The sequence below is a fragment of the Mixophyes fleayi genome, chromosome 2 (genome assembly GCF_038048845.1).
Source record: "Mixophyes fleayi isolate aMixFle1 chromosome 2, aMixFle1.hap1, whole genome shotgun sequence".
Lineage (NCBI taxonomy): Eukaryota > Metazoa > Chordata > Amphibia > Anura > Limnodynastidae > Mixophyes > Mixophyes fleayi.
Genome location: NC_134403.1, coordinates 309,346,657 through 309,372,571, shown reverse-complemented (window position 1 = coordinate 309,372,571; position 25,915 = coordinate 309,346,657). Strand labels below are relative to the sequence as shown.

At 42.2% G+C, this 25,915-nt stretch overlaps 1 protein-coding gene across 2 annotated transcripts in view; it reads left to right on the top strand.

Annotated features, from left to right (window-relative positions):
* The first annotated feature begins 2,796 nt into the window (after nt 1-2,796).
* Nucleotides 2,797-25,915, top strand: part of RS1 (retinoschisin 1) — a 31,960-nt gene continuing 8,841 nt past the window's right edge. Inside the window, exons 1-4 of one of the 2 annotated variants that reach the window (XM_075196525.1) lie at nt 2,797-2,889; nt 10,309-10,377; nt 17,638-17,654; nt 23,618-23,705. In XM_075196525.1, the coding sequence (XP_075052626.1) occupies nt 2,838-2,889; nt 10,309-10,377; nt 17,638-17,654; nt 23,618-23,705 (226 nt within the window). In that variant the 5' untranslated portion in view covers nt 2,797-2,837. The remainder of the gene's footprint in view (nt 2,890-10,308; nt 10,378-17,637; nt 17,655-23,617; nt 23,706-25,915) is intronic. The other variant, XM_075196526.1, reaches the window with a different exon arrangement.

Below are 25,915 nucleotides of genomic sequence, written 5' to 3'. Positions count from 1 at the left end.
GCAACTGATCTTAATTATTAATTGATTGGTCAATTTATATTTTGTGTATCTCTAGTGTAGTATGGTATTACAGCCCAGCACCAGATTACAAAAATGCTTAAAAGTCCATTGAAAGTCAGGGTTTAGAGGACAGAATTATTGATGAAGAGACCCGGCACCTGTCATATCAGAACGTCACAGCTGCTATCCTAACACACAGCTAACAGACCCATTGGGAATAGTTGCCAGAGAGACACTTGCCCAGTGGGAGACTGCTGGCAAATAATGGTCAGAGTTCGCCCAACAAGTGACAACTAAGATATTCTATTGCTGCTTACCGCAGTGATATAAGAAGAAAAGTGCACTGGGGCAACTGAGTACACTCAGCTCACTGACGACACAGACTGGCAGTGGTAAGAGGAGTCTTGTCGCTTCACCAGTCAGTCCCCAATGTCTCTGTGCATGCAAGACCCAGCTTTGCCAGTTCACACATGCGTAATGGAACAGGAAGCCCTGACTAAATAATAACCAATTAGAAGAAAATGCTCTAATAAAATAATAAAGTATTTTTCTTGTATTACAAACCCTGCAAAACTCGTTGTCAGCTGTAATTACATGACAATTAGGGAGAAGACCTAACTCGGGTGAAAACACTTGTTTTCATCTTAAAAGGGGCTTTTTTTCCGTATAATATATAGGCCCCATAGCCAGGGCCAGCGATCACAGACAATACCTGCAGAAATAATTATAATATCAGAAAACTAAGACTGGCATGATAAGACAATATTTCAGGATGGACAATGGTACAATAGGGCTGCTTGTCTCTTCGGAGATACAGAACATGGCAGCCCGCTGGGAGCTGCTAGTAAAATCTAGCAAAGAGTTTCCAGCATCTCCTTCCCCTAGCAATGGGTTAAAGACAGAGCAGGAAACAGTGAGTAGTACTGCAACTAGCTGAGTACATAATAGGATGGGGGCCTTCTATACATTATCAGAATAGGAGGTCTGCTCAACACTAGCCACCAGATTGGAGGGGTCTGATGGAGGTGCTGTGTGGAAGAGTGAAACAGTTTCCATGTATCACACCAGCAGGACCTGAAGGGGAGACATAGAGCGATGGAGACAGCTACGAACATCATGGGGAACCTGTTGGGCACATCCAAGGCGTGTGTCTGTTCATACCACATAGCATCTTATTTGTCAAGTTATGTAATGTGCAAATTGCTCAGTATATTAGAAAATGTTGTGCTGCTTATTTTGCATATTATACTATTTAATGCAAAACATTGTATTTTGTTGAGAATATCATGATTGGGCTATGGTGGCCTGGGGCTGAGTATTGCAGTCATGGAGCTGTTATTGTGAGCATAAAACTCTTGGTGGTTATTGGGATTGTTTGTTCCACCCGGCTCTAAACCCCTTCCTCCTTTATTTAGTGCCTCCACCAAACCTTTTGGACTTCACAATCTTTAATAATTTACAGCTTTGTCCATCATAAGTGATGCAATCCTCTAAAGGCTGGATTGGTCCACCTCTTCTATGTAACAGGACCGGAAGTCGCAGATACGCCTATTCGGACATGTGGCAATTAAGGTGAATGCACGTACTAAGTGAGTACACAAACATAAACAAACTATTAAGTAATGCTTCCAGCATACCTTCTGGTACTCCTACCAATTGTTGGCGGACCAAACTCCCATTGTCATCTAATCCCTTTCCTCTATCACCACCCATTACCTTACACTAACGTCTTCTACTTCCACACATATGTGTTCCATACATCCAACCACCAGCTCCATGGATGGATCGCTGATCTGTCGATTTGGGTGAGCATTTTATAGTTATCGCCTTTGTTATTGTTATGGTTTAACTTTATTGTTTTTCTTCATATTCTTAGTTTTTTACACTTGATTGAAAACTACATTTGTCTCCTACTAGATGATATCACACATGATCTGTTACATACTCATGTTTATACTGTTAAAAAATTAAAATGAAGAATGTATATCCATCAGTCTCTTGAGACTCAGACTGACCACACGTTAATACTAGAATCTGTCATGCTCAGTCTGACCCTCAATATTTTGGAAACATTCTGTCTCTCACAACCTGCATCAACCATGCGCTTATTATATCCATGTAATGTTTCCCTTTCTGTATTTTTCAATGCCGCAATAATTATTATTTTTTTTAAAAAAAAAGGTAACAACTTGTATTACACTCCTCTACATGTCAACATATTTATTTATTTTAAGGGCACAGCTCAGTGGTTAGCATTGCTATCTCACAGCCCTGGGGCCAGGAGTTCAATTCCAACCAGGCCACTAACTGTGTGGTGTTTATATGTGCTCTCCGTGTTTGCATGGCTTTCCCCTGGGTGCACCAGTTTCCTCCTACACTAAAAAAACATACTAGTAGATTGGTTATCTGCTGACAAAATGAACCCTACTGTGTGTACAAAACACAATAAAATAAACATATTCAAACAATATAACATAATGTACCAGCTATATAAAGATAGTCAGCTGCATAAAACATGACATGTATTGGGATGCCAGGTAAGGACTCTGTCTGTATTTGTAGATGTAAAATATAACAGTTTATGTGAACATACTGCATATATAGAACTTTTTAAAGTCAATATATGAACACATCGTTGAAGGTGATCTCTCTGAGCTATGCCATTAGATTTTAAATTAAAGCCTGGGTCAATCAGCAAATGACAGTAATGTGTCCAAAGACTTGATGACCGTTCACAGCATGCTAGGAAAGGAAGCATAAGGTGCTTAATGAGGGACAGATTAAGTTAATCCCACTCTTATGCAGCATTGTGTACCACAGATATTCCTAAAGCAGAGATGCATCTTCACGCAGGGACATCACTACTTCTTGTCCTGTTTTGGTTGGAAGGTAAGAGAAACTCTGCATTGTAACAAATCAGTTTTTATAAGAAGGTACCAAAGAAGAACACTGCTAATTAACAGTGTAAAAAGAGGAAATATTTGTATATCTTTGCCTCATATTCTACATAGAAATTCTCCAGAATAAATTCAAATGCATATTCTGGGCATTCATTTTCTGTACACCCACATGCTCAATAAACCAATAGATCTACATATCACAGCAAATTATAAATTATAAATGATAAATTACCATATAATTCAGTTTAACAGGTACAGTACACAGTGTATCTTTGTTGGGCGTACAGTGCTGTGTTAAGCTTTTTGAGTTCTTAGAATCCAAATCAACATATGTAAAGTAAGTGACTGCGTTAAAATCGCAATAGGATTTTCCAGAATTAGCTGTGTTTGTCTTAAAATAAAAATAACAGGCTTACTGGATTTAATGCTGGATACCAAAGAACAACTTTTATTTAAAAAATAGGGCTCCTTTAACTACCAATAATGTGAGCGCTTTTGAGTTTTCAGCAAATATTTTATACACTGGGGCTCATTTAGAGATGGCTACCGCACATTCGCAGTACAAACATACTTATATTTGCAAAAAAGAAAAACATATGTTCTTATGTTGAGTGATAAATGACCCTGACTTGATGTAATAAAGCCTTAATGTTAATGATTTAAGTACTTCAGCTGTATAAGTCAATATGCAATCAGCCAATCAGAAGTGGAAAGCTAGTGTTGCTTATGATGTCATCACATCGTTGCACCAGTCCTCTAGTCCCTGCAAGAGATATGCCTCCTAAAAGGTCTATCTAGGGATGCATCCACATGTAATTAAACATACCCTTACTGTAGTAAGCTTACACTTGCCTGCCTTTGTCCTGCCTCTCCAACCATAAGGGGACACAAGTCAACAATATGCAAATATCTATATATACCCATTGTTGGTGCATACCTTATGCAAACAAAATGTACATATGTCCAACTCTAAAGCTGGGTACACACTACAGAAATTTCGACCAACTTTTTATGCCGAGCGATTTTACATGTGATCGATGTTCCGATCGCTCGGTCCATGGACTGCATACACACTAGCCTTGTTTAAGACGATAAAGGGAAGAGCGGACGTCCCTTTAGCGACTTTTTACAGCCATGTTGTCGTGAACAATGACTGTAATTTCGTACTCACTGTTGTGGATCGGTCGGAAGTTTATACACACTACACAACGGAAACGAGATTGGAACGAAAATATTAAATGGTACGACCAACCAAATGAGGCGACAATCGTCCATTTGGGCAGACTTTCGACCATCGTGTCACTGCGCACACTGACCCGACTTTTGAACGAGCGGTCGTATGTCGGCTGATTTAGCCGATTATTGGATGAAAACTGTGTAGTGTGAACCCAGCTTAAGTGAGCTCCTGGCTATTCAATGCATTAGACAGATTGGTGGTGATACAACATTCCTGTAAGAGATCAATTGTTTCACCCTCATTGAGGTTTATTAGTAGGACATATGTTTTTTTTTCACCAGGACCTGAGCCGCCTCTTGTCCGCACCAACTGGTAATGTCAGGGATTAAGCGACAATGAGTGCTACACCTGATCAGGGCTTACTTGACTACCCTATTGGACTAATTACCTGCCCTGGTATCATGTCATGGGAATGTATTCTCACTCAGGCACATATTTTGCAATAAACCAAATAGCATTTATTGAACTTCTACAATAACCAACATGTTACAATACAACACAGAGGGAAACAATACTTAACATTAAGAGCATTTGTCACCTGAGCTGCCATCTTGCTAGTTCTGCTCTGAAGGAAATGCCACTTGGCATTGATCCACTCTGAATGTAGCAGCTGGCCCAAGCATGGGTATGGACCTATGGACATAGCAGTGCTTCTGCTAGTCACAATTCAGCAAAGTTATCTTGGTTCCAGACATCCCAGCAGAAGCTGTAACCTCCAGTCAGTCTTACCAACGGGATCCTATTTGGCCTTCAGCACTGTCTTTTTAAAAATACACCCTTAACCCCTAAGTGTCTTTTCCACCAAGTGGAGGCTCTGGCCCAGGGTAGCCCAAAGTCCCGTAGTCCATAATAGCGGTCGGTACCTAGAAGGGGACTTCCCAAAAACATTTTAATTACAAAATATACAAGCACATTTACCTTTAACCATGACAGGTGGAGTAACTTGAGAACATTTAGGGGAGTTGCAACTGGTATTACTCCGGATGAGAATGTATCACTGGTGAGCTTAATCTTTATTATCAGTGCTGGGTACCCTGCTCTTGTCACAGCATGTGATGCACTACAGAGAATAAGCACAATGTGCATATCAGTAACTTTTTAGCCATGTTCTGAATACCCAGTGGGTAAATCATTGTTTCAAAGGGTTGCATTGTATATGGCATTTCCAGTTGTTCTTTCTTTTGAGTATATGTTCATGTTTTGCATAATGTCTATATGAAGTAGCTTAAAGGACATTGGATTTGTAACGCAAATAGCATTTCACGTTACTGAATTCAAACAGCTAAAGTCAGCCAGGTTACGTGTCAGTAGGAAATGATGTAGACAGCGCCCCTCAAATTAAGTTTTCAGTAGAAAGATGAATGCTAGATACAATACTCTAGGTAGTGTTACCATCAAACTATTAGACATAGCATTGGGGATTTATTTGCAAAATAGAGCCATAGGGGTAGATTTACTAACTCTTCTAAAAAGGAAAAAGTGAGGTGTTGCCCATAGCAAACAACCAGATTCTAGCTATTTTTAAAAAAAAATATAATATATAAATGATAACTAGAATCTGACTAGTTGCTATGGGCAACATCTCCACTTTTTTTTTTAGAAGGTTTAATAAATCTACCCCTTTTTCATATTTAACCCTTAAAAAGTTCATAAAGGTGTACTTATCCTTTAAAACTCTCCTAAACTGTTGTCATTGTTTCAGTATATGATAAACTGTATAGCTATATATGTAAATTGTGATCTCTGCAATTTTTATCCATGAACACACGCAAGTCGTGTACAATCTTCAGAAAAATATGTCCATAGTATAAAGAACGCCTCTGATATGAATGTGCAGCCTATTGCGCTATATTATTATCTTTTATTTCTAAACATACTAAACAGCTCTGTATGTTGAGGGGACCGAGAGATCTCACAATTACATATAACAAAAGACAGAAGATAAATATGGTCCTGCACACATGAGCTTACAATCTAGGTCACTTGATACATAAGGTAGCACAATGACAATTGCAGCTGTTGCAGGGGAAAGAGTGTGTAGCTACTGCTAGGCAGATTTGTTACCAGTTACCAATAAAGCAGCCATATAATGTGAGGTATATAATCGGTTTTGAAATGCATTATTTTAGTAAAAAATAAATACCATAGGAAAAAAAGATGTATGAAATGACTCAAAATAATGGAATAGAAATGTGACTTTTGAGTAGATTTATCAAACCTTCTTCTTCTGATAAGGAAAAGGGGAGGTGTTGCCCATAGCAATTCAAGCTATTATTTATCTAACATTCTAGAAAACAGCTAGAACCTAATTAGTTGCTATGGGCAACACCTCGACTTTTTATTTTTAGAAGTTTTGATAAATTCACCAATTAGTCTTTGTAACAATTGCAAATCTTGGAAAACAGTAAAATGGTGTTGCTATAATTGCAGTGATTTTATAGTGAGTTATATATCTCCTCAATAACTGCTTAAATTGCAAACAATGTTCACACCCAGAAAAACTGAGAAATATATCCCAGATGTGCTAACATGACCAATTTCCACAGTGTTAGGATAATATCCTGGTAATGTTCTTATACACTCAATTCCCAATATTAAAACCCGGATGAGATAATTTCATTGGTTTTAAATATAATTCAGCTCCAACTGTTGCAAATGGAAGCACAAAAACAATAGCAGAACAAAGTATCAAACTTACTAAAACATACTATGAAAACAGGTCATGTTGTTAGGTCTGATTTATGTGATTTAATTGCTGTTGTTGATCCATCATTTGCATATTTATTGTGTACTGTAAATCATGACTTTTACAAGAGTATTATTATTAAGAAAGCTTTTCAAAGACACTGATTAAGGTCCTCCAGAGCTATATATTAAACTGTGATAGTATAAGGTGCAATACATATGCTTACTAGGAAGGAAAGAGTTAAAATGTCCAATCTACTTAAAGTATAAGTCAGCATAGTAGCCTAATGGACATTGAACTTAAATGACCCTGGCTGCTTCTGATTGCTATGCTTTACCCAAGAACAGGTAGGAGAAAGCAGCCAATGTAACACATATAGGTGCCCATGGCAACTATCACATAGAGGGCCCATCCTCCTTATATCTGAAATGTAGGATGCATGATGTTTTCCCAAAAGCCGTACGTACGTACATATATATATATATATATATATATATTACCATTGGTACAATGGGATAGTTTTAGAGATTGAACTAGTTTTACTGGAATTGTGCTTATTTTAGGGCTCTGTAATGGTTAGGAGTAAGACTAAGGGCTAGATTTACTAAACTGCAGGTGTGAAAAAGTGGAGATGCTGCCTACAGCAACCAAACAGATTCTTATTTTATAGAATGTACTAAATAAATGATATCTAGAATCTGATTGGTTGCTATAGGCGACATCTCCACTTTTTCAAACCTGCAGTTTAGTAAATATTCCCCCCAAAAAGCTTGAGTTTGGAGGGTTTTTTCCTTTTGAAACAGAAGACCTTATAATCACCCTTGGGCAAGTAACTCCTTTTCAATACTTAGTTTCCTTATTTTCCAAGAACAACAGCACGGTGGCTAAGTGGTTAGCACTTCTGCCTCACAGCACTGGGGCCATGAGTTCAGTTCCCGACCATGGCCTTATCTGTGATGAGTTTGTATGTTCTCCCCGTGTTTGCGTGGGTTTCCTCCCACACTCCAAAAACATACTAGTAGGTTAATTGGCTGCTATCAAATTGAGTCTGTGGGCTAGATTTACTAAGCTGCGGGTTTGAAAAAGTGGGGATGTTGCCTATAGCAACCAATCAGATTCTAGCTATCATTTTGTAGACGGTACTAAATAAATGAAAGCTAGAATCTGATTGGTTGCTATAGGCAACATCCCCACTTTTTTTAAACCCGCAGCTTAGTAAATCTAGCCCTGTTTGTGTGTTAGGGAATTTAGACTGTAAGCCCCAATGGGCAGGGACTGATGTGAGTGAGTTCTATGTACAGCGCTGCGGAATTAGTGATGCTATATAAATAAATGGTGATAATAATAATAATAATAATAATAATAATAATAATAACAACAAGGGACTGGAAGAAGCTCTTTTATAAATATGTAAATATCACTTCAGTTTAGAGCTCCTATATTTAAACAGAAAACCGGGACTCCCGTGTATCATTAAAGCCAACTGTTTTGATAAAAACAGTAAAACACTTATATCATCATATTCATATTATTTCTGTCAAAACTTGACAAGAAGAAAAGTTGGCATTTTCAAATATATTTCAAACATCGAACAAGAAGCCTTGAAGCTTAATGCTGTTTATTTAAACTATGTCTATAAGCAAGGCATGATTAACATTGTGGCTGATGGAGCTACAGCTCCGGGCAGACTCTCACAAACAGGTCTAGGGACGTATTGGGGCTGGCAACTTATAGGCCATGGTCAGCCTCAATCGGGTTCACTTCCTGGTGGTCACTTGGAAGCTGTCTGTTTTGTATGGCAACTAGAATGCTCTCTGCAGTGTATATAGGTCCCTATAATGTTGTCTGTATTGTATGGCAGTAATTAGGATGCTCTCTGCTTTGTATATCAGTCAATAGAATGCTCTCTGGAATCTGCACACTTATGTCTATATTGACATAATTTACTCCTCACTAATTTGATTGAGACCATTTTTATATGCAGTCTCCTGTCTATATTGATTGATAGTATTTATATGCAGGTTCTGGTTTTACATCATTTATGATCAGTAAAATAACCTATGATTACATGATTACCTCTGAACTGTCCTGATTCTGTCAGGTTAGTCCCAATTTGGGTAGACTGTCCTGCTCAGCCCAGAACTTGGGGAACAATTGAGAAGTATTTGGAACTCCTCACTTTCCTTAAATGCTGCGTAAACCAGTTAGTGGGGTGGAACTATGCAAACTAAGCAAAGTTTGGGTAGGAGTCTGGTGAGTCAGCTGTAAACTCCCAGGGTCTCCGCTCTGCTTTGAAAATACAACACATCAAATGTGCTCCATAAAAAGGGTTTGAGTGGACATTGTGTTGGAAAATATGTGATTTGTAATATCATTATGAACAAAGTTTTCTAAAAAAAATTGTAACTATCGTTTATTTACCAAAAGTGCAGTGTTTGGCAGCATGATTATGCAACAGTGATGGCACTAGCTCCTAGTGAGCAGGATGCATTCATAGGACTGTCCTGCTGCGTGCAGGCAATGTGTGCACTTTCATGGGTTATATGCTTGCATTTTTTTGTTTTGTTTTAGGGTACATAGGGAACTGGAGGCTATGGTAAAAGTTGTTTTTTACTTTCTCTAGTATGTCATATTATACAATGGATCCCTTCTAAACACCAGCACCGTATCACAGACTAATAAATAGGGGCACATCTTTGGTTATTATATGGTTTCTAAAACCAGTTTAATGGTAAAAGATTTTGAAGACCACACGGCTTTAACAAAAAGCAGTAAATGGGTTGGACCCCCAAATTATGTCATAATACACAATACGTTTTGTCAGCTGGGACCCCAAGTGCCAGTGTGTCATTGTTCTGGGACCCCACTTAGGGACACAAACCACAGGTTGCTCACCGCTGCCATCATTGCTGCATGGAGTTATGTCCATGTCTTGCATTCAGGGCACTGATTATTATAGACAGAATGGCACAGTTCAAATTGCTTTTCTACTTTCTTCTCAAACATTCATTTCAGAGAGCAAGAAAATTGTATTTCCATGAAAATTAATTGAGGCTAAGGTTCACTACCTCTGTGGGGAGATAATTAGCATAGTCTATGGACTAAAGCAGGAAGAGTGATACATAAGCCACATTAAGAGGACATTGCACTGTATGTAATGAAAAATATGCAACAGACTTTTTACCAAAGATTTGTGTTGTGCTGTGTTCTACGAGGCTGCAGATCTCTGCATGACGTCTGATCAGCATGCCTGCAGCTACATATATTGGTGAGTAACATGAACTCTTTTATGTTTGTATACTGACACCATAATGTTAGAGAACGGAACAAAAAAAGCTCCATTTAGATGAGTAAGCTCCATTATCTCCAGGTTCCAGAAGCCCTCTAGTATATGTGCTTAATGTGAGAGTATGGCAATCCCTTGATGCTCAGGCCTGATTGTTTCTTGTGTGATATTTTAGCTAACACTTTCCTTCATCCTGCAGCTGCTCAAGGTGGCAAATCTGAGGAAGATGCTTCATCAGCTGACAGTGAGAATGACACATCTACAAAAGGTCCGGAGTTATTATCAAGGGTTCAATGACTGTTACTTGATTTCACACAGAAACTGCTGGTGTAGAACATTTATCCTTAAAGTCTAGCATCATATTTGTCAGTTGTTCTAATATCTTGTAGTTTATTATTTTACTCAATTTAAAATCTGCCGAACTTTAACACGGTCCAACAACCCACTGAATATATATATATATATATATATATATATATATATATATACACATATATGGGTATACTATAAGTGCATGAACACAAGCACATAGAACTTAAGTAAACATATCTACTACATAAGACGCATATTTACCAATACAAAGGCAACCTGAATTTCTATCAACAGAACTATAAGTAAGGACAAATATGTATGCAATAGTAAAAATAATAATTTTCATTTCTCAGAAAAAGATTTCACAAATTAAACCAGTTATGATGCAGACATCAAAACATCACCACAATTTTCATCTATAGGCGCTGGGGTAAATGTCACGAGGTGCTTAGGCTGGAGCACATTCAGGAGCTATTACCCAGGACTGATCCGCCTAGACTGGCATTCATCCTGAAGTATTACCCATCACTGACACTCCTAAACTAAGACCCAGGAGCCAATGCCTATCACTGAGCAGAAGACATCACACAGCAATTAGGCTTCTAGACTGGGATCCAACCAGAAGAAACTAGTACATAGCACCTGCTTGACAAACAAGGAGGTCCCATATAGACACACACACAGGTCCCATACACACACACACAGACAAACACACACACACACACACACATATACGAGACACAATAATGTGCATAGCTGTAAATGCAGACATAAAGCAGTATGAGGAGTGCAGCCTGGACATAAACACCTGGATGACAGCTGGCACAGGGCACACAGCTCCTGCGCTAGACTTGAATGATTTACTTGTTGCAGTCTTGTGTTATGCGGCCTGCTTTTTGAGATTGGCTGGAGCTTTAACTCTCAGAAGGGGCGGGGCATATGGCTGTGCGCTGATTGGCCAGTTTGGCTGATAGAATGGTGCAACGTTCCAAAGGAGTAGTGCTTCCTGGAGAAGCTGTCAGAAAATTGTAAGTAGTATTCTGGAGACCTGAGCTCGTTTACATGTATTTGCAAAGCCCAAAAACCCGCAACCTGCAACTAGCACAAAAAAAACGCAACTTGAAAAAAAACAAAACAATTCCGCTTGTTATAAGCGGAATTGGCAACTATGGCCACATCCTTCGGGAAATGTGCCTACCCATTTTGTGTTCTTTTTGCTGGCTAGCAATAACCATTTCCATTAGAAATTAGGCAGCACAAAATAAATGAAATAACTTTGAGAGCTACATTTCCAGGAGGGGGAATACAAAAGACTGTTAGCATCTTTAGCCTGCCCCAGAAAATGCACTACCACAAAATATGACAGGAAACAATACACAAACTTAAGTTCATTCTGACAGAACACCCAAATGTAACATATGAATCCACCACGAGGAACCACAACATGCCAAAAGTCAGTTACATGTATCAGTTGCCCACTCATAATAAACGGGCGACTCCCATAGTGACAAAAACATTAAAAAAAACAGCATAGTGACATCTGCTCACCACCCAGTCCAAAAACACATCAAATAATGCTACCACAAACTAAACATGTACTGATACTAACACACCTGTATTTCATAAGCCATATTATAAGCACCCTGAGATACAGATTTGTCTGTATCATCACACACACTAGTCACACACATCCACCATAGCCCCTTCAACAAAAAAACATTCAGTTAAATATAGCACCTACAATTCATTTTTACTTGAGATGATGAGATGTATGTACACGATGAAGCCTAAAGACTTCAAAATCAGTCAATAACTAGTAATGACTAAACTTGTGCAACTCCACCCCTTTCTCTTGTTGAAACCCCAACAATACTTCACTGCAATAATACAATTGTCAGTAGGCGGGGCAATGCGTGTGCTACAGTGTATCCTCTAGTGTGGGTGCCATTCCTCAGGAGTGGGCATGACTATTATATTAGACACCAGGGGCGGATCTAGACTTTATGTTTAGGGGGGGCGATTTTGCATAATCACGCCCCTCCTTTGCTCTGATTGGCTGGCCTGCGTTAACCCCGCCTTCCGCCTGCGATTGGCCCCGCCCCTCCCATTGTGGTCGCCGGCTGGGACCACTCTGATTGGCTGGCCCACATTTAGCCCCGCCCCCGCTCAGCCCCGCCCCTCCCGTTTTAATCGGCGGCTGGGACCTAGCTTTTTGCTGCTAGGGGGGGCGAATGCCCCGATCGCCCCCCCCTGGTCCCGCCACTGTTAGACACTGTTAGGCCGCTGTCCATAGTGACAGAAACCATAAACCAAGGTTATGTTCAACCCTTTCCCTTTAAATATTATGGTAATGCTGTGTACGTGGCTCCACCATTTCACAAGAAAAGCAGTGTGAGTGGCCATACTACCCACCTGTCCCTGCAATAAAGACAAAGTCCTAACTGCTTAGACAGTCCTCCAAAAACAGGACTGCCCCACCAGAATCGGGACAGTTGGCAGACTGAGCTGGTTTCTCCCAACTGTTCTTGCAGTTTTCACTAATTGCGGCTTCTATAACTGGCATCTTAAGTTCATTCGGTGATTGTTTGCATCATGGAATTTTGGGACCCTGTTTAAAAAAGGTAAAGGCACTATTCACCTCTTGGAAAGCTGAGTGAACACTCTACAGCTCCTTTCCCAACCAGCACAGGTATTAAATCAATAACACACATACAGAGGCGGAACTAGCGAGCTGTGGGCCCCAGTGCAGGGAAGTGGGTAGGGGGAAATCAGGGCCCACAGCTCACTAGTTCCCCATGCAGCGGGCCCCATTATCTCCATGGGCCCCGGTGCATCACATCTGCTGCACCAATGGTAGTTCTGCCACTGCACACATATAAAAAAAAGCCTCTTTCCACCAACCAGCCTAGAAATTAAATTAGAATTCACATTTATTAAAAAGGCATATTTCCACCCAACCAGCTCCGACATTAAATTAACAGCCCCCACATTAACCCCCAAATAAATGAATAGCCCCACCCTCAAATTAGTATTTCACGCCCCCCTCCCACATTACATTAAGAACTTCCCTGCCCTCATACTTACCTTCCTCAATCAAGTGCCCTATGTTAGAGAGGCAGACTTTCTGTCTGTCTCCTCTGCTGCTTGCACACATGGGACTGTGTATGTATGTCAGCAAGTGCATGTTCCCTGTGACTTCCTGCTGGGAACAGAGGTAGGCTGTATACACAGAGGGGGGGGGGGGAGGGGACGGAGGAACGGATCAGTCTGATATCACAAGATACGTTCAACTCAAAATAGAGACGTATTTCTACATCAAACATATAAATACATATATTTGTGCCCAACTATAATGTAGAGATGTGGCTTGACATTGTTAGTTATATATATATATGAAAGCTAGCACATAAACACAGCAATGATCATAATACAACTGAACCCAATATCATTATATTGATACAGTAAGGTAATGTCGCCACACAATACTACTCTGTATGCACTATGTCACCTCTCTAACAATTTTTTTTCTTGCATGTAGGGAAAATACTGGCTGTCATGGCGTGTAGCACATAAATACTGGGCAGCTTTATTTTTATACTAGCAGAATACCCGGCGTTGCCCGGGATTTAAAGAATGTTTATTTACAAAAATCAATCTAAATATTAAACATACATGTAAATATCATGTTAAAATTGGACCAGTAGAAGGTGAAAAGTGAAAATGTGAAACTGTATTTGAACTGTATATGATGGAACGAACCGATAAACAATTACTTCAAAACAGCTTGATAAACTATATTTTTCGTTTCTTCATTTGGGGCAAATACATACAAATTTCTTGGTGATCCAACTCTTGAGCACACAACGTAAAATTGTGCATGAGAAAAGCGAGGTGATTCCAAGTTGACTCCAGCTACATGTAAAGATTGTCCTTGGGCCTTATTGATAGACATGGCAAAAGCTAAACGAACTGGAAATTGTAGACGCTTAAATTGAAATGGCATATCAGATGGAATGAGAGGTATGCGTGGAATGAAAGCATTGTCACCTTTTGCACAGCCTGTCAAAATAGTTGCTTCAATGACATGAGAATTGAGCTTTTGGACTACTAATCTTGTACCGTTACAAAGTCTTGGAGGATTTAAATTTCTGAGAAGCATAATGTGTGATCCAATCTTCAGTACCAGGTTATGCGGTGGCATTCCGGGAGGTTGTAAAGAGTTTATAAAATTCAGTAGGATAGTGCACAGCCTCATTTTCTTCAACAACGGTATCTATTGATTTGTATAATATGGCTTTTCCAGGCAACTCTTCTTGAATCTTTAAGTTGATGTTGTTTACACAATTATTTTAGTTACTGGATGAAGCGGCATTAAACCATTCCCAATATTTAACAAATGATCAGCAAACTGACCGTCCATTGTGTTGCCATGCAGAGAAACTCTCATATTTGTGGTTAGTCGCAAAGTGCGAACATGCCTCCAAAGATGTGATGATTTAAGGCATGCATTAATTTCATCCGCCATTGTTCCTTTTGGAATGACCGGCAATGTTTGTCGAAAATCTCTAGCCAATACAACAGTGACTCCACCCATTAGTAAATCATTGCCTCTTAAAAATTGAAGTGTTTGATTGAGGGCCTGTAAAGCATTTTTGTGTGACATGGTGCATTCATCCCATACAATGACCTGACATTCCTGCAGAATCTGAGCTTTTTCTGTTCGTTTAGTGATATTGCAGACGGGAGTTTCACTTCGGGCCAGATTAAGCGGTAACTTGAAAGCTGAATGTGCTGTTCTTCCACCAGGGAGCAAAATTGCAGCAATTCCAGAAGAGGCCACAGCAATAGCTATCTTGGAATGTACTCGAATTTTAGCAAGTAACAACTTGATGAGAAACGTCTTACCTGTTCTTCCGGGTGCATCCAGAAAAAATATATTTCCCCTTTTTTTTGGAACTTCTCCCAAGACATTGTTCCAGACATTCCAGAGTTATGGTCGTTTTCGATGATTTTTAGGTGTTACCCCCCTCGCCACCCCCACCCTTAGGAGTGCTAGGGGTGTCTTGCCCCCACAATATTTGTTGTCAGACTGTAAGTCATATGTGTACCAGGTTTGGTGTAAATTGTTCCAGACATTCCAGAGTTATGGTCGTTTTCGATGATTTTTAGGTGTTACCCCCCTCGCCACCCCCACCCTTAGGAGTGCTAGGGGTGTGTTGCCCCCACAATATTTGTTGTCAGACTGTAAGTCATATGTGTACCAGGTTTGGTGTAAATTGTTCCAGACATTCCAGAGTTATGGTCGTTTTCGATGATTTTTAGGTGTTACCCCCCTCGCCACCCCCACCCTTAGGAGTGCTAGGGGTGTCTTGCCCCTACAATATTTGTTGTCAGACTGTAAGTCATATGTGTACCAGGTTTGGTGTAAATTGTTCCAGACATTCCAGAGTTATGGTCGTTTTTCGATGATTTTTAGGTGTTAACCCCCTCGCCACCCCCACCCTTAGGAGTGCTAGGGGTGTCTTGCCCCCACAATATTTGTTGTCAGACTGTAAGTCATATGTGTACCAGGTTTGGTGTAAATTGTTCCAGACATTCCAGAGTTATGGTCGTTTTCGATGATTTTTAGGTGTTACCCCCCTCGCCACCCCCACCCTTAGGAGTGCTAGGGGTGTGTTGCCCCCACAATATTTGTTGTCAGACTGTAAGTCATATGTGTACCAGGTTTGGTGTAAATTGTTCCAGACATTCCAGAGTTATGGTCGTTTTCGATGATTTTTAGGTGTTACCCCCCTCGCCACCCCCACCCCGTAATGAATTTCAATTTTAAATTTTTTTAGTTGCCTCCGTCATGTTTTAATACACTCGTATGCAAAATTCCATATCTTCGCTTGAAAAATGTGGATTTGTATAGAAAGACAGACAGAAGGACAAATTTTCTCTTTTATATATTAGATTGTAATTTAGAGCTAAGCTAGGATATTCCTCCCTCCTAACTATAAATAATCTACATATTTTAAATATGGTTGCCCTTCAGTGTCACATGGTTCTGCGCATTGAGCCACACCACTTGTATGCCAGACAATTTTGAGACATCGCTTGTAACCCAATGCATCAAGCCAGGCAGAACATATGGGTGTCAAGGCCTTAAACAGGGGATGACTGAGATTGGGAGATCAGGGGGTCATCTGGCCCCTTGATCCCCCCCAGGCTAGAATTTGACAGTCAGTCCCTGGCCTTACACTACATACAGCTCTGCTCCATATCTCAGGCCAATATATTTAAGGCTCCCAGGTAAACAGGAATCTATTCTAACAAACAAAAAAGCCAACTGTATGGTATCAGCCGCAGTGCAATTTCTGAGATAGAGCAGGATGGGGCCTAAATGTAGTCCTGGAAAATGTACTACTGTCTGCTTGGTTGCATTCCTGTGACTGAGTGACCAGTTACTATGCCCATACTGCAGTCAACCCCTCCTCCATGTGTAATCCCATCAGTGCTCTCACCACTCCTTAGACTACTGCACCTTGAAAATCCCTATCAAGTCACCCCCTCCAACTAGGATAGTTCCCTTTTCAGGAGTTCACTTTTGTGGGGGCACTGCATAAACGCTTAGAGCATAAATGCATAATTGCCCACTCTCTCGGAATGTCCAGGTAGATCTCCCGTACTCCTGGGAGAGTAAGGTATTTTCCCGCATCTGCCCACTTCCTAGTGAAGTGGGCAGGATTGGAGACTCATTTTGACCTGCCCCCTGCATTAAAATGATGGGTTAGCGTCATTTGGGGCCAAACATTACGTGATTCCCAAGCCCCGCTCCCACATGCCCACCTCCCACCGGGATCTCCCGGACGCCAACATTGAAAAGTTGGCAAATATACATAAATTACATATTAAAAGAAGCATAGGTATAATGACTCAACAATTAATATTTACTGTGCACCTCTAGTTATAGTGCACCCAACTATAAAGTATATTTATTGGGTGACAAGTAGGTGACATTATCATGACACTGTAGCATAAGCTTGAATTTTAATAACAATTATTTAAACCTTCAAAACCATCCATAGGCCTTTAGTGCTGCAAAGTATACAGTTACTTGCAGTATCTCTAATGATTTATTGTATTGTATTGTATTGTATTGTATTGTGTTTTCTTTGTTTAATTTGGTGAATTTGATAATTATTTGTTTACTTTTCATATTCTACATCCCCAGCCTTGACTGCTAATGAGGTAAGTTAGTTACTTTACTGTTTATTGTACTTGTAACTATTTACTAACACTGAAATGTCCTATTTATGTTCACATGCTGAGACATTATGAGGCTGTAGAATGTTCCAGATGAATCAGTCCTTCTCTTTACCCATCTTTCTCCCTCCCGACCCTAATCAAGTTCCTGATTATCATCCATATCATTGTATAGTTCTAACTAAATCCTGTTAAAGAGAGGGTAGGGAGAGTAGGGATGAGAGAGGAATGGAAGGTGGGGAGGTGGAAAAGACATATTAGTGGAAGCATCAAAAGGTAGGATCAGGTGCCAAGCAATGGTACAACTGCATTTGGGCTTTGCAACAATCCCATTAGCAGATGGAAATACAATTGTGAAAGACCATTTGCACCTTTATCTGTGTAACCCCCTGTGTGTATTGTGAGGAGCACAGGTTATTCAGTGCACCTCCTTCTCTAGCCTTGGGTGTGGGCGTTGATAACCAAAGGAATGTTCGGAAGACTCCCAAATTCTGGATTGGCCTACCAGATTCTTCCGCATCCTGCCCACTACCAAGATGGCGCTTCCATGACGCGATTCGTGGTGAATCGTGTAGATTCACAGAGAAAATGCCAATTTCTATCACAGTGCTATCCACAACGTCCCACCCCATACAGACTCGTTCGTCACCTCCTCTCTGAGATCTCCTGGAGACGAGGAAGTAAAAGTAGACAAGTGTGATCTTGGGTCACACACATGTAACGACCTGCCTCCTGGACTTTTGGACTTTATTATTTGTATTCCATTTTATATGTTGCAGCAGTACCTCTGATCACCAGAGGTGCTGCTATTGTGCCTTATTTGGTTGTATCAGGGGTTAACCTGCCCTGTAATTATTTCTTGCACCTGGGTGTGTCCCTTCTTAAATCTGTCTCTCCCAGCAGTCTTTGCTGGTTATTGTTGTCCCATCCTGTGGTTGCATTCTGTTGTTCCTTCCCTGTGCTGTGCTTGTGGTTTCATGCTGCTTGGATTCTCCATATCACTGCCTACCTGCTATCTGGGATCTCTCCATATTACCACTTACCTACATCAGCCATCTACCCGGTATTTATTGCTGCATTTTCCTGTATAATCAGTATTACACCATCAGACTGGTATTCCATCAATAAACTTTGTGTGTTTTCAACTCATTCTTGGCTCCTGAGCTGCACTTTTTATTTGAACCGTGACAGTATAACCAGCCAAAAGAAAAAACAGCTTAGGAGTCGTGCGGAAGATATTTATTCTGGGACCTTTTTCTGCAATTCTTTTTTCATTTGTTTTTTGCAACATGTCTGTTTCACCAATCTTGGAATTGCCACTGCTACAAACTTTACAGATGGACATTATCTTGCTACGTTCTCAGCTTGCTAGATTTTCCGCTTTACTTGTGGACCCTCTCAGGAGACTGTCTGATTATGTCTCTCCTAATACAGAAGCTGCTGGTCTGTCTCAATCCACATTTACTGCTGCTGAACCTGTGCAAACAGCACCTCTTAATTGTGCTTCTACAAATTTGCTGTTTAGTAAGAACTATAGGATAACTAATTCCCAGTTCACAGGTGGTCCACGCCCCCATCTGACTGAAGAGGAGCGACGGCGCAGAATAGCAAACAAGTTGTGTCTCTACTGTGCCAGCAATGCACACTTCTTACAGGACTGTCCTATCCGTAGACCACGACATCCTAGACAGCAGCATTCAGTGTGCTCCTCTCCAGACCCTGGATTTGTCTGCACTCACCTCCTGTTGCTATATTACAACCTGATCTGTTCCCTGGGATGGAGCCTAATCCGCCAGCTCCAGTTGCCACATGTCCTGTGGTTCCAGGTCCAGTTGCCACCTGTCCTGTGGTGCCAGCCTCAGTTGCCACCTGTCCTGTGGCGCCAGCTCCAGTTGCCACCTGTCCTGTGGCGCCAGCTCCAGTTGCCACCTGTCCTGTGGCGCCAGCTCCAGTTGCCACCTGTCCTGTGGCGCCAGCTCCAGTTGCCACCTGTCCTGTGGCGCCAGCTCCAGTTGCCACCTGTCCTGAGGCGCCAGCTCCAGTTGCCACCTGTCCTGAGGCGCCAGCTCCAGTTGCCACCTGTCCTGAGGCGCCAGCTCCAGCCGCCTGTCCTGAGGCGCCAGCTCCAGCCGCCTGTCCTGAGGCGCCAGCTCCAGCCGCCTGTCCTGAGGCGCCAGCTCCAACCGCCTGTCCTGAGGCGCCAGCAGCCTCTGTCTCCTGTTGCGAGGTCCCAGCCCCTGTCTCCTGTTGCGAGGTCCCAGCCCCTGTCTCCTGTTGCGAGGTCCCAGCCCCTGTCTCCTGTTGCGAGGTCCCAGCCCCTGTCTCCTGTTGCGAGGTCCCAGCCCCTGTCTCCTGTTGCGAGGTCCCAGCCTCTGTCTCCTGTTGCGAGGTCCCAGCCTCTGTCTCCTGTTGCGAGGTCCCAGCCTCTGTCTCCTGTTGCGAGGTCCCAGCCTCTGTCTCCTGTTGCGAGGTCCCAGCCTCTGTCTCCTGTTGCGAGGTCCCAGCCTCTGTCTCCTGTTGCGAGGTCCCAGCCTCTGTCTCCTGTTGCGAGGTCCCAGCCTCTGTCTCCTGTTGCGAGGTCCCAGCCTCTGTCTCCTGTTGCGAGGTCCCAGCCTCTGTCTCCTGTTGCGAGGTCCCAGCCTCTGTCTCCTGTTGCGAGGTCCCAGCCTCTGTCTCCTGTTGCGAGGTCCTAGCCTCTGCCTCTTGCTCCGAGGTGTCATCATCTGCCTCCGGTCCTGAGTCTCCTGCCGCTGTCTCCGGTTCCGAGTCTTCAGCCGCTGTCTCCGGTTCCGAGTCTTCAGCCGCTGTCTCCGGTTTCGAGTCTTCAGCCGCTGTCTCCGGTTCCGAGTCTTCAGCCGCTGTTTCCGGTTACGAGTCTTCAGCCGCTGTCTCCGGTTACGAGTCTTCAGCCGCTGTCTCCGGTTACGAGTCTTCAGCCGCTGTCTCCGGTTACGAGTCTTCAGCCGCTGTCTCCGGTTACGAGTCTTCAGCCGCTGTCTCCGGTTACGAGTCTTCAGCCGCTGTCTCCGGTTACGAGTCTTCAGCCGCTGTTTCCAGTTCTACGTCTTCAGCTGCTGTCTCCCTTCCTGAGCTACAGTCCACTCCAGAGAGGGTGCTGCTCTTACAATCCGCTCCAGAGAGGGCCCTGTCCCTCCAGCCCACTCCAGAGTTGCGGATTCAGCCCGAGTTGCCTGTCCATGCGGTTCAGCCCGAGTTGCCTGTCCATGCGGTTCAGCCCGAGTTGCCTGTCCATGCGGTTCAGCCCGAGTTGCCTGTCTGCTCTGAGGCTTCTCACAGCGCTGTCTGCTCTGAGGCTTCTCACAGCGCTGTCTGCTCTGAGGCTTCTCACTGCGCTGTCTGCTCTGAGGCTTCTAACAGCGCTGTCTGCTCTGAGGCTTCTCACAGCGCTGTCTGCTCTGAGGCTTCTCACAGCGCTGTCCCTGCCAAGTCTGCCGTCCAGTCCGGGCCTGCTGCCAAGTCTGCATCCAGTCTGGGCCTGCTGCCAAATCTGCTGCCCAGTCCGCACCTGCTGCCAAGCCTTCTGCCCAATCCGGGCCTCCTGCCAAGCCTGTTGCCCAATCCGGGCTCCCTGCCAAGTCATCCACCCAGTCCAGGTTGTCTTCTGCCAAAGGTGTCCTGCCCGAGTACCCAGGGACATATGTTCAACCCGAGCTGGCCAAGTCTCGTGCTAATTCATCCTCTGTTCCATATTTCCGACCACTTACCTTCAATGGGGACATACAGCAATTTAATGCTCTGATTAAATTTTTTATATCCTATTTTCCATCAGTACCTGACCTCCTAGATAACCAACGGAAGCAAGTATATTACCTGTTATGCAACTTTACAGGAAAAGCTCTTGAGACCAGAGATCCCATCCTTTCTAATTTACAACTTTTTTGTGAGGCAGTGTTCAAAGAATTTGCTCCAGCACTTGTCAGTTGTACTCCCTGCATGTCATCTGTGCCAGCTTCGTTGTCTCCAGTTGCCCAACCCTTGAGGCTACCTGCATGTTCTATTCAGTTTGAGCAATCCTGTGTCCCTTAAAAAAAAGCAAAGAGAAAGAAAGGTAAAAAGAAGAGAGGTGAGACTTCGGGATCCCTGCATTTCTTGGACATGGTCCCCGTACCTTCTCTGTCCATGGATGAGGATTTCTCCACTACAAACCCGATAGTGGACTATGACTCTGACACTTTCAAACACTTTTGGTGATGTGGGCGTCTGGAATCCGCCCTTAAGGGAGGGGGTACTGTAACGACCTGCCTCCTGGACTTTTGGACTTTATTATTTGTATTCCATTTTATATGTTGCAGCAGTACCTCTGATCACCAGAGGTGCTGCTATTGTGCCTTATTTGGTTGTATCAGGGGTTAACCTGCCCTGTAATTATTTCTTGCACCTGGGTGTGTCCCTTCTTAAATCTGTCTCTCCCAGCAGTCTTTGCTGGTTATTGTTGTCCCATCCTGTGGTTGCATTCTGTTGTTCCTTCCCTGTGCTGTGCTTGTGGTTTCATGCTGCCTGGATTCTCCATATCACTGCCTACCTGCTATCTGGGATCTCTCCATATTACCACTTACCTACATCAGCCATCTACCCGGTATTTATTCCTGCATTTTCCTGTATAATCAGTATTACACCATCAGACTGTTATTCCAGCAATAAACTTTGTGTGTTTTCAACTCATTCTTGGCTCCTGAGCTGCACTTTTTATTTGAACCGTGACAACACAAGACTGCCTCTCTGCATCAACCCTCTCTCTATGGTCGTTTTTTCTTACTGGTCCCTTTGTTACTCAGAGATCTTTAGTGCTGACATACTGCTGCTTGCAGTGCTCCTCTCTATCTCTGGAGTATTTTGTTTTCTTATTATGGGGGTTCTCCCTCCTATCAGGCCCCCCATATGTGTGCTCCCTCTTTCTTGGGATCCAATTATCTGTGGGCTCTTGAAAACTTGCCCCTCATGGCAGCATCTGCACTCTGCTCCCAGGCAATGCTGTGGGAGCCAGAGACCGCCTCCCCAATGTCCTGGGTCCCCAGCTGTCACATTCCCTCTCCTCTCTGTCTCTTGTTCTCTCTCGCTCTTCCTTAATCCTCTCTGTGACAGGTGCCCTCCTCGACCTCTAGCTTTGTAGCAGGCTTGTGTGTCTTGTCGGCATAGCATTTAGCTTGAGTTGATTTCTTAACAGACACTCTGGCTATCTTCTCTTGTCAATGCACCTAACTCCTCCTACCCCTGGTGACACCAGCCTGTAGTCATCAGGGGGCATGGCTTACGATAACATCACAGGGGTCATGGCTTACGATAACATCACAGGGGTCATTACATCCGTTTAAAATATGACTAAAGCATGGTCACCTTAATATGTCAAAATCACAGCACCATCGTATAGATAACTTGAAGGCATTCATTGTAGTCTACTGGTTTTACTACACCTGCTAAACACAGTAGGCCCATTCCATACTACTGTATATTGAAGGAGGTATGCTATGTGGTTACTAGAGAAATCTGGATCCAATCATAAGCAAGGGGATTTCACAATTTTGTAAAAGTAAACTATCACAAAAATACAGGAGAAATAACAGAATATTTTCAGCAAAATAATGCATTCTTGAATTTGATAATTTTTTAACACCCTGAATGGTAATAAGATATAAGTAAGGCTTTGCTACAAAATTCTATACTCAGTACATACAACATACCCTTAGTAAAGAATTCCTTAATAGGCAATTGCTAATGTCAGATTTTAATCAGACCAATCAGACACCAGCATCTGTCTAGTCAGAATTCTCAAGGTAGCTACAATATTCTGTGAGTAAAAATGTCTATTTTCTTTTCTTAAATGAAATCTCCTTTAGCTACTTAAATGCAATGATTAGGAAACCATTGGAAATTCTGTAAAAAATAAAATGGCTAATGTTACATACATTTCCTATGCTCGCTTTCCACAGTGGCTTAGTAAATCCTGCAAGTGTGACTGCCAGGGAGGAGCTGGATCTACATTATCTTCTAGAATGATTGTGCTGGATTGTATGCCAGGCAAGTACCTATTTTGAGTTTTATCAGTTAGTTTAGTTCCCAAGTGTACAAAATATGATGACGGTAAATGTTTTCTTCCACAGTTCCACAATTCTCTTTCTCATCAAATAAAAGAGAGGAGAAGAAGAACGTTGCATTAAACATTTTCAAAAGTGAATTTCTCATTCACTTCAGTGTGACAGAACAGTGACATGTGCCTTTATCACAGTATACTTACTTTCTATAGACTGACCAATCTATATTTCCAGTACATCATCTCCGTTATCCTGTTCAGAGACAAATCACAGCTTATTGAGTGGAGAAGTGCGGTAGGAGGCACCATGTTGTGAGCAACAAAAAAATCATGCTAAAGAATGTACGTGTAAGTGCTGTCCACACATTCCTTTGAGGTAGACAGTCATACCCCAATGCCTAGACATATGTCCATAATAAATGACCACAGCCTCATCTGTACCAGACTAAACCCAACGCCTTGTCATGTCTGGACTCAGTCCCTGTTGATAAACACCAGTGGCCAGACTAGTGTGCTCTTCACCTAAAGCAGACCCCTTTCACTAAAACCTCCTACCCAATGGCAGTTTTGTTTGCATTAAAAAACTCTAGTAAAATAACAATTAAAAACTCATGCCCGATGGCAGTCAATTTTCCGATGGAAGAAATGCCAACACTTATCCAGCCGACAGGGTAAATGCTGACATTTCAATTTGCCCAACACATAGAAAATGCAGACAATGTGATTGCCGACAGTAACAATGCCGCCATTAAATGAGCAATGCCTATCAGCCCCACAAAGTAAATAAAAAGTAATAAAACGTAAAACTACCCCCCCCCCCCTCCCAAAACACTTAAAAGCTTGTGCTGGCTGTCAGCATTGTCACTGTCGGCAATCACATTGTTGAAATTTTTTCAGTGTCAGGTAAATGAAAATGTTGGCATTTACCATGTCGGCATTTTCATGTCAGCAGGATAAGTGTCCATATTTCTTCCGTCAGGATTTCGTACCCAACCCCTTATGCCAATGGTATTGTAACTAGTGTTTTTGCCATAATTTTTAGGCCGTTGGAGTGTCACTGTAGGCATCCAAAATGCATATAACTTGCAGTGAACATATTAAATAGAACAATATTAGTTTGGAAAAACGAAGCCCCCAAATGATAGTAAAAAAGACAGATGTGCGTGTCTGCCAATCACTTGTGCACCAGCTGTCATACTCAACCTAACGTTCTTAAAGCACAGAAATGTTTCACATTTCATCCCTGTGTTATGGAACCTAACAGAGCATGTGAAAGACCTTTTGGAGATATTAATACAGAAACATTGCTTCCAAAACTCCAGGGCCTGTCCCTAAAAACAAGCTATAGTTGCGGTTGCTCCTACCATGCACACACCTACAGGATAAAGTACAGGGTAAATTTACGAGTGATCCAAATAACAGTATAATAAACAAAATCTATAGCTACACTTGTGTTGAAGTCATTGTTTCAAATTGATTGATCCCATAACAGAGGGTGGTAGTAAACATATCTTAAATATAAAAAAGAAATACTGCGGGTAACACTGTTTAAAAAAGATGGTTGAGAAATGGGGGCTGGATTTGTAAAATAACAACAGCCCAATTACAGTGATAGTACATATTCTTTTGGTCTCTTTCAACAGTTTAAGTTTACCTAGCTTGTCCAGTGCAAGAATTCCTTGCTAGTCCAGCCATGGTTTCCAGATCCGCTTGTAAGTTTCTCAGTACGCCCATGATATCTTTTAGGAGATCATAATTGTGCTGACCCTGCTCTCCACCACCTCTGCTGAGAAAGAGAAAACAAATTCCCCATTGCCATGGAATCATGCTGCTTTTACTTAACATTTTATAATTACCATTTGTATATATCACCAAGTGCTGTACATATATATTGTGATCATTTAAATCATGAGTCCTTGTCAGAGTGGATCTTACAGCCTACATTTTCTACCACACAAACTAGGGTTTTGTCAAAAGCCAATTAACCTACCGGTATCAGGGGCAAATGCAGGATTTGTAGAGGGGGGTTTCCACACTACGTCGCCAGTGGGCGTGACCAGCATGCATGAGGACGTGGCTATAATATTAGACAGTGCTTAGTTGCTCTCCAACTCTTCCTATCCCTATAATATACATGGGCAATGCTGCGTTCACTACTGTTTGGTACATGCAGCTCTCCCTTTTCAAGCAGAGCTGT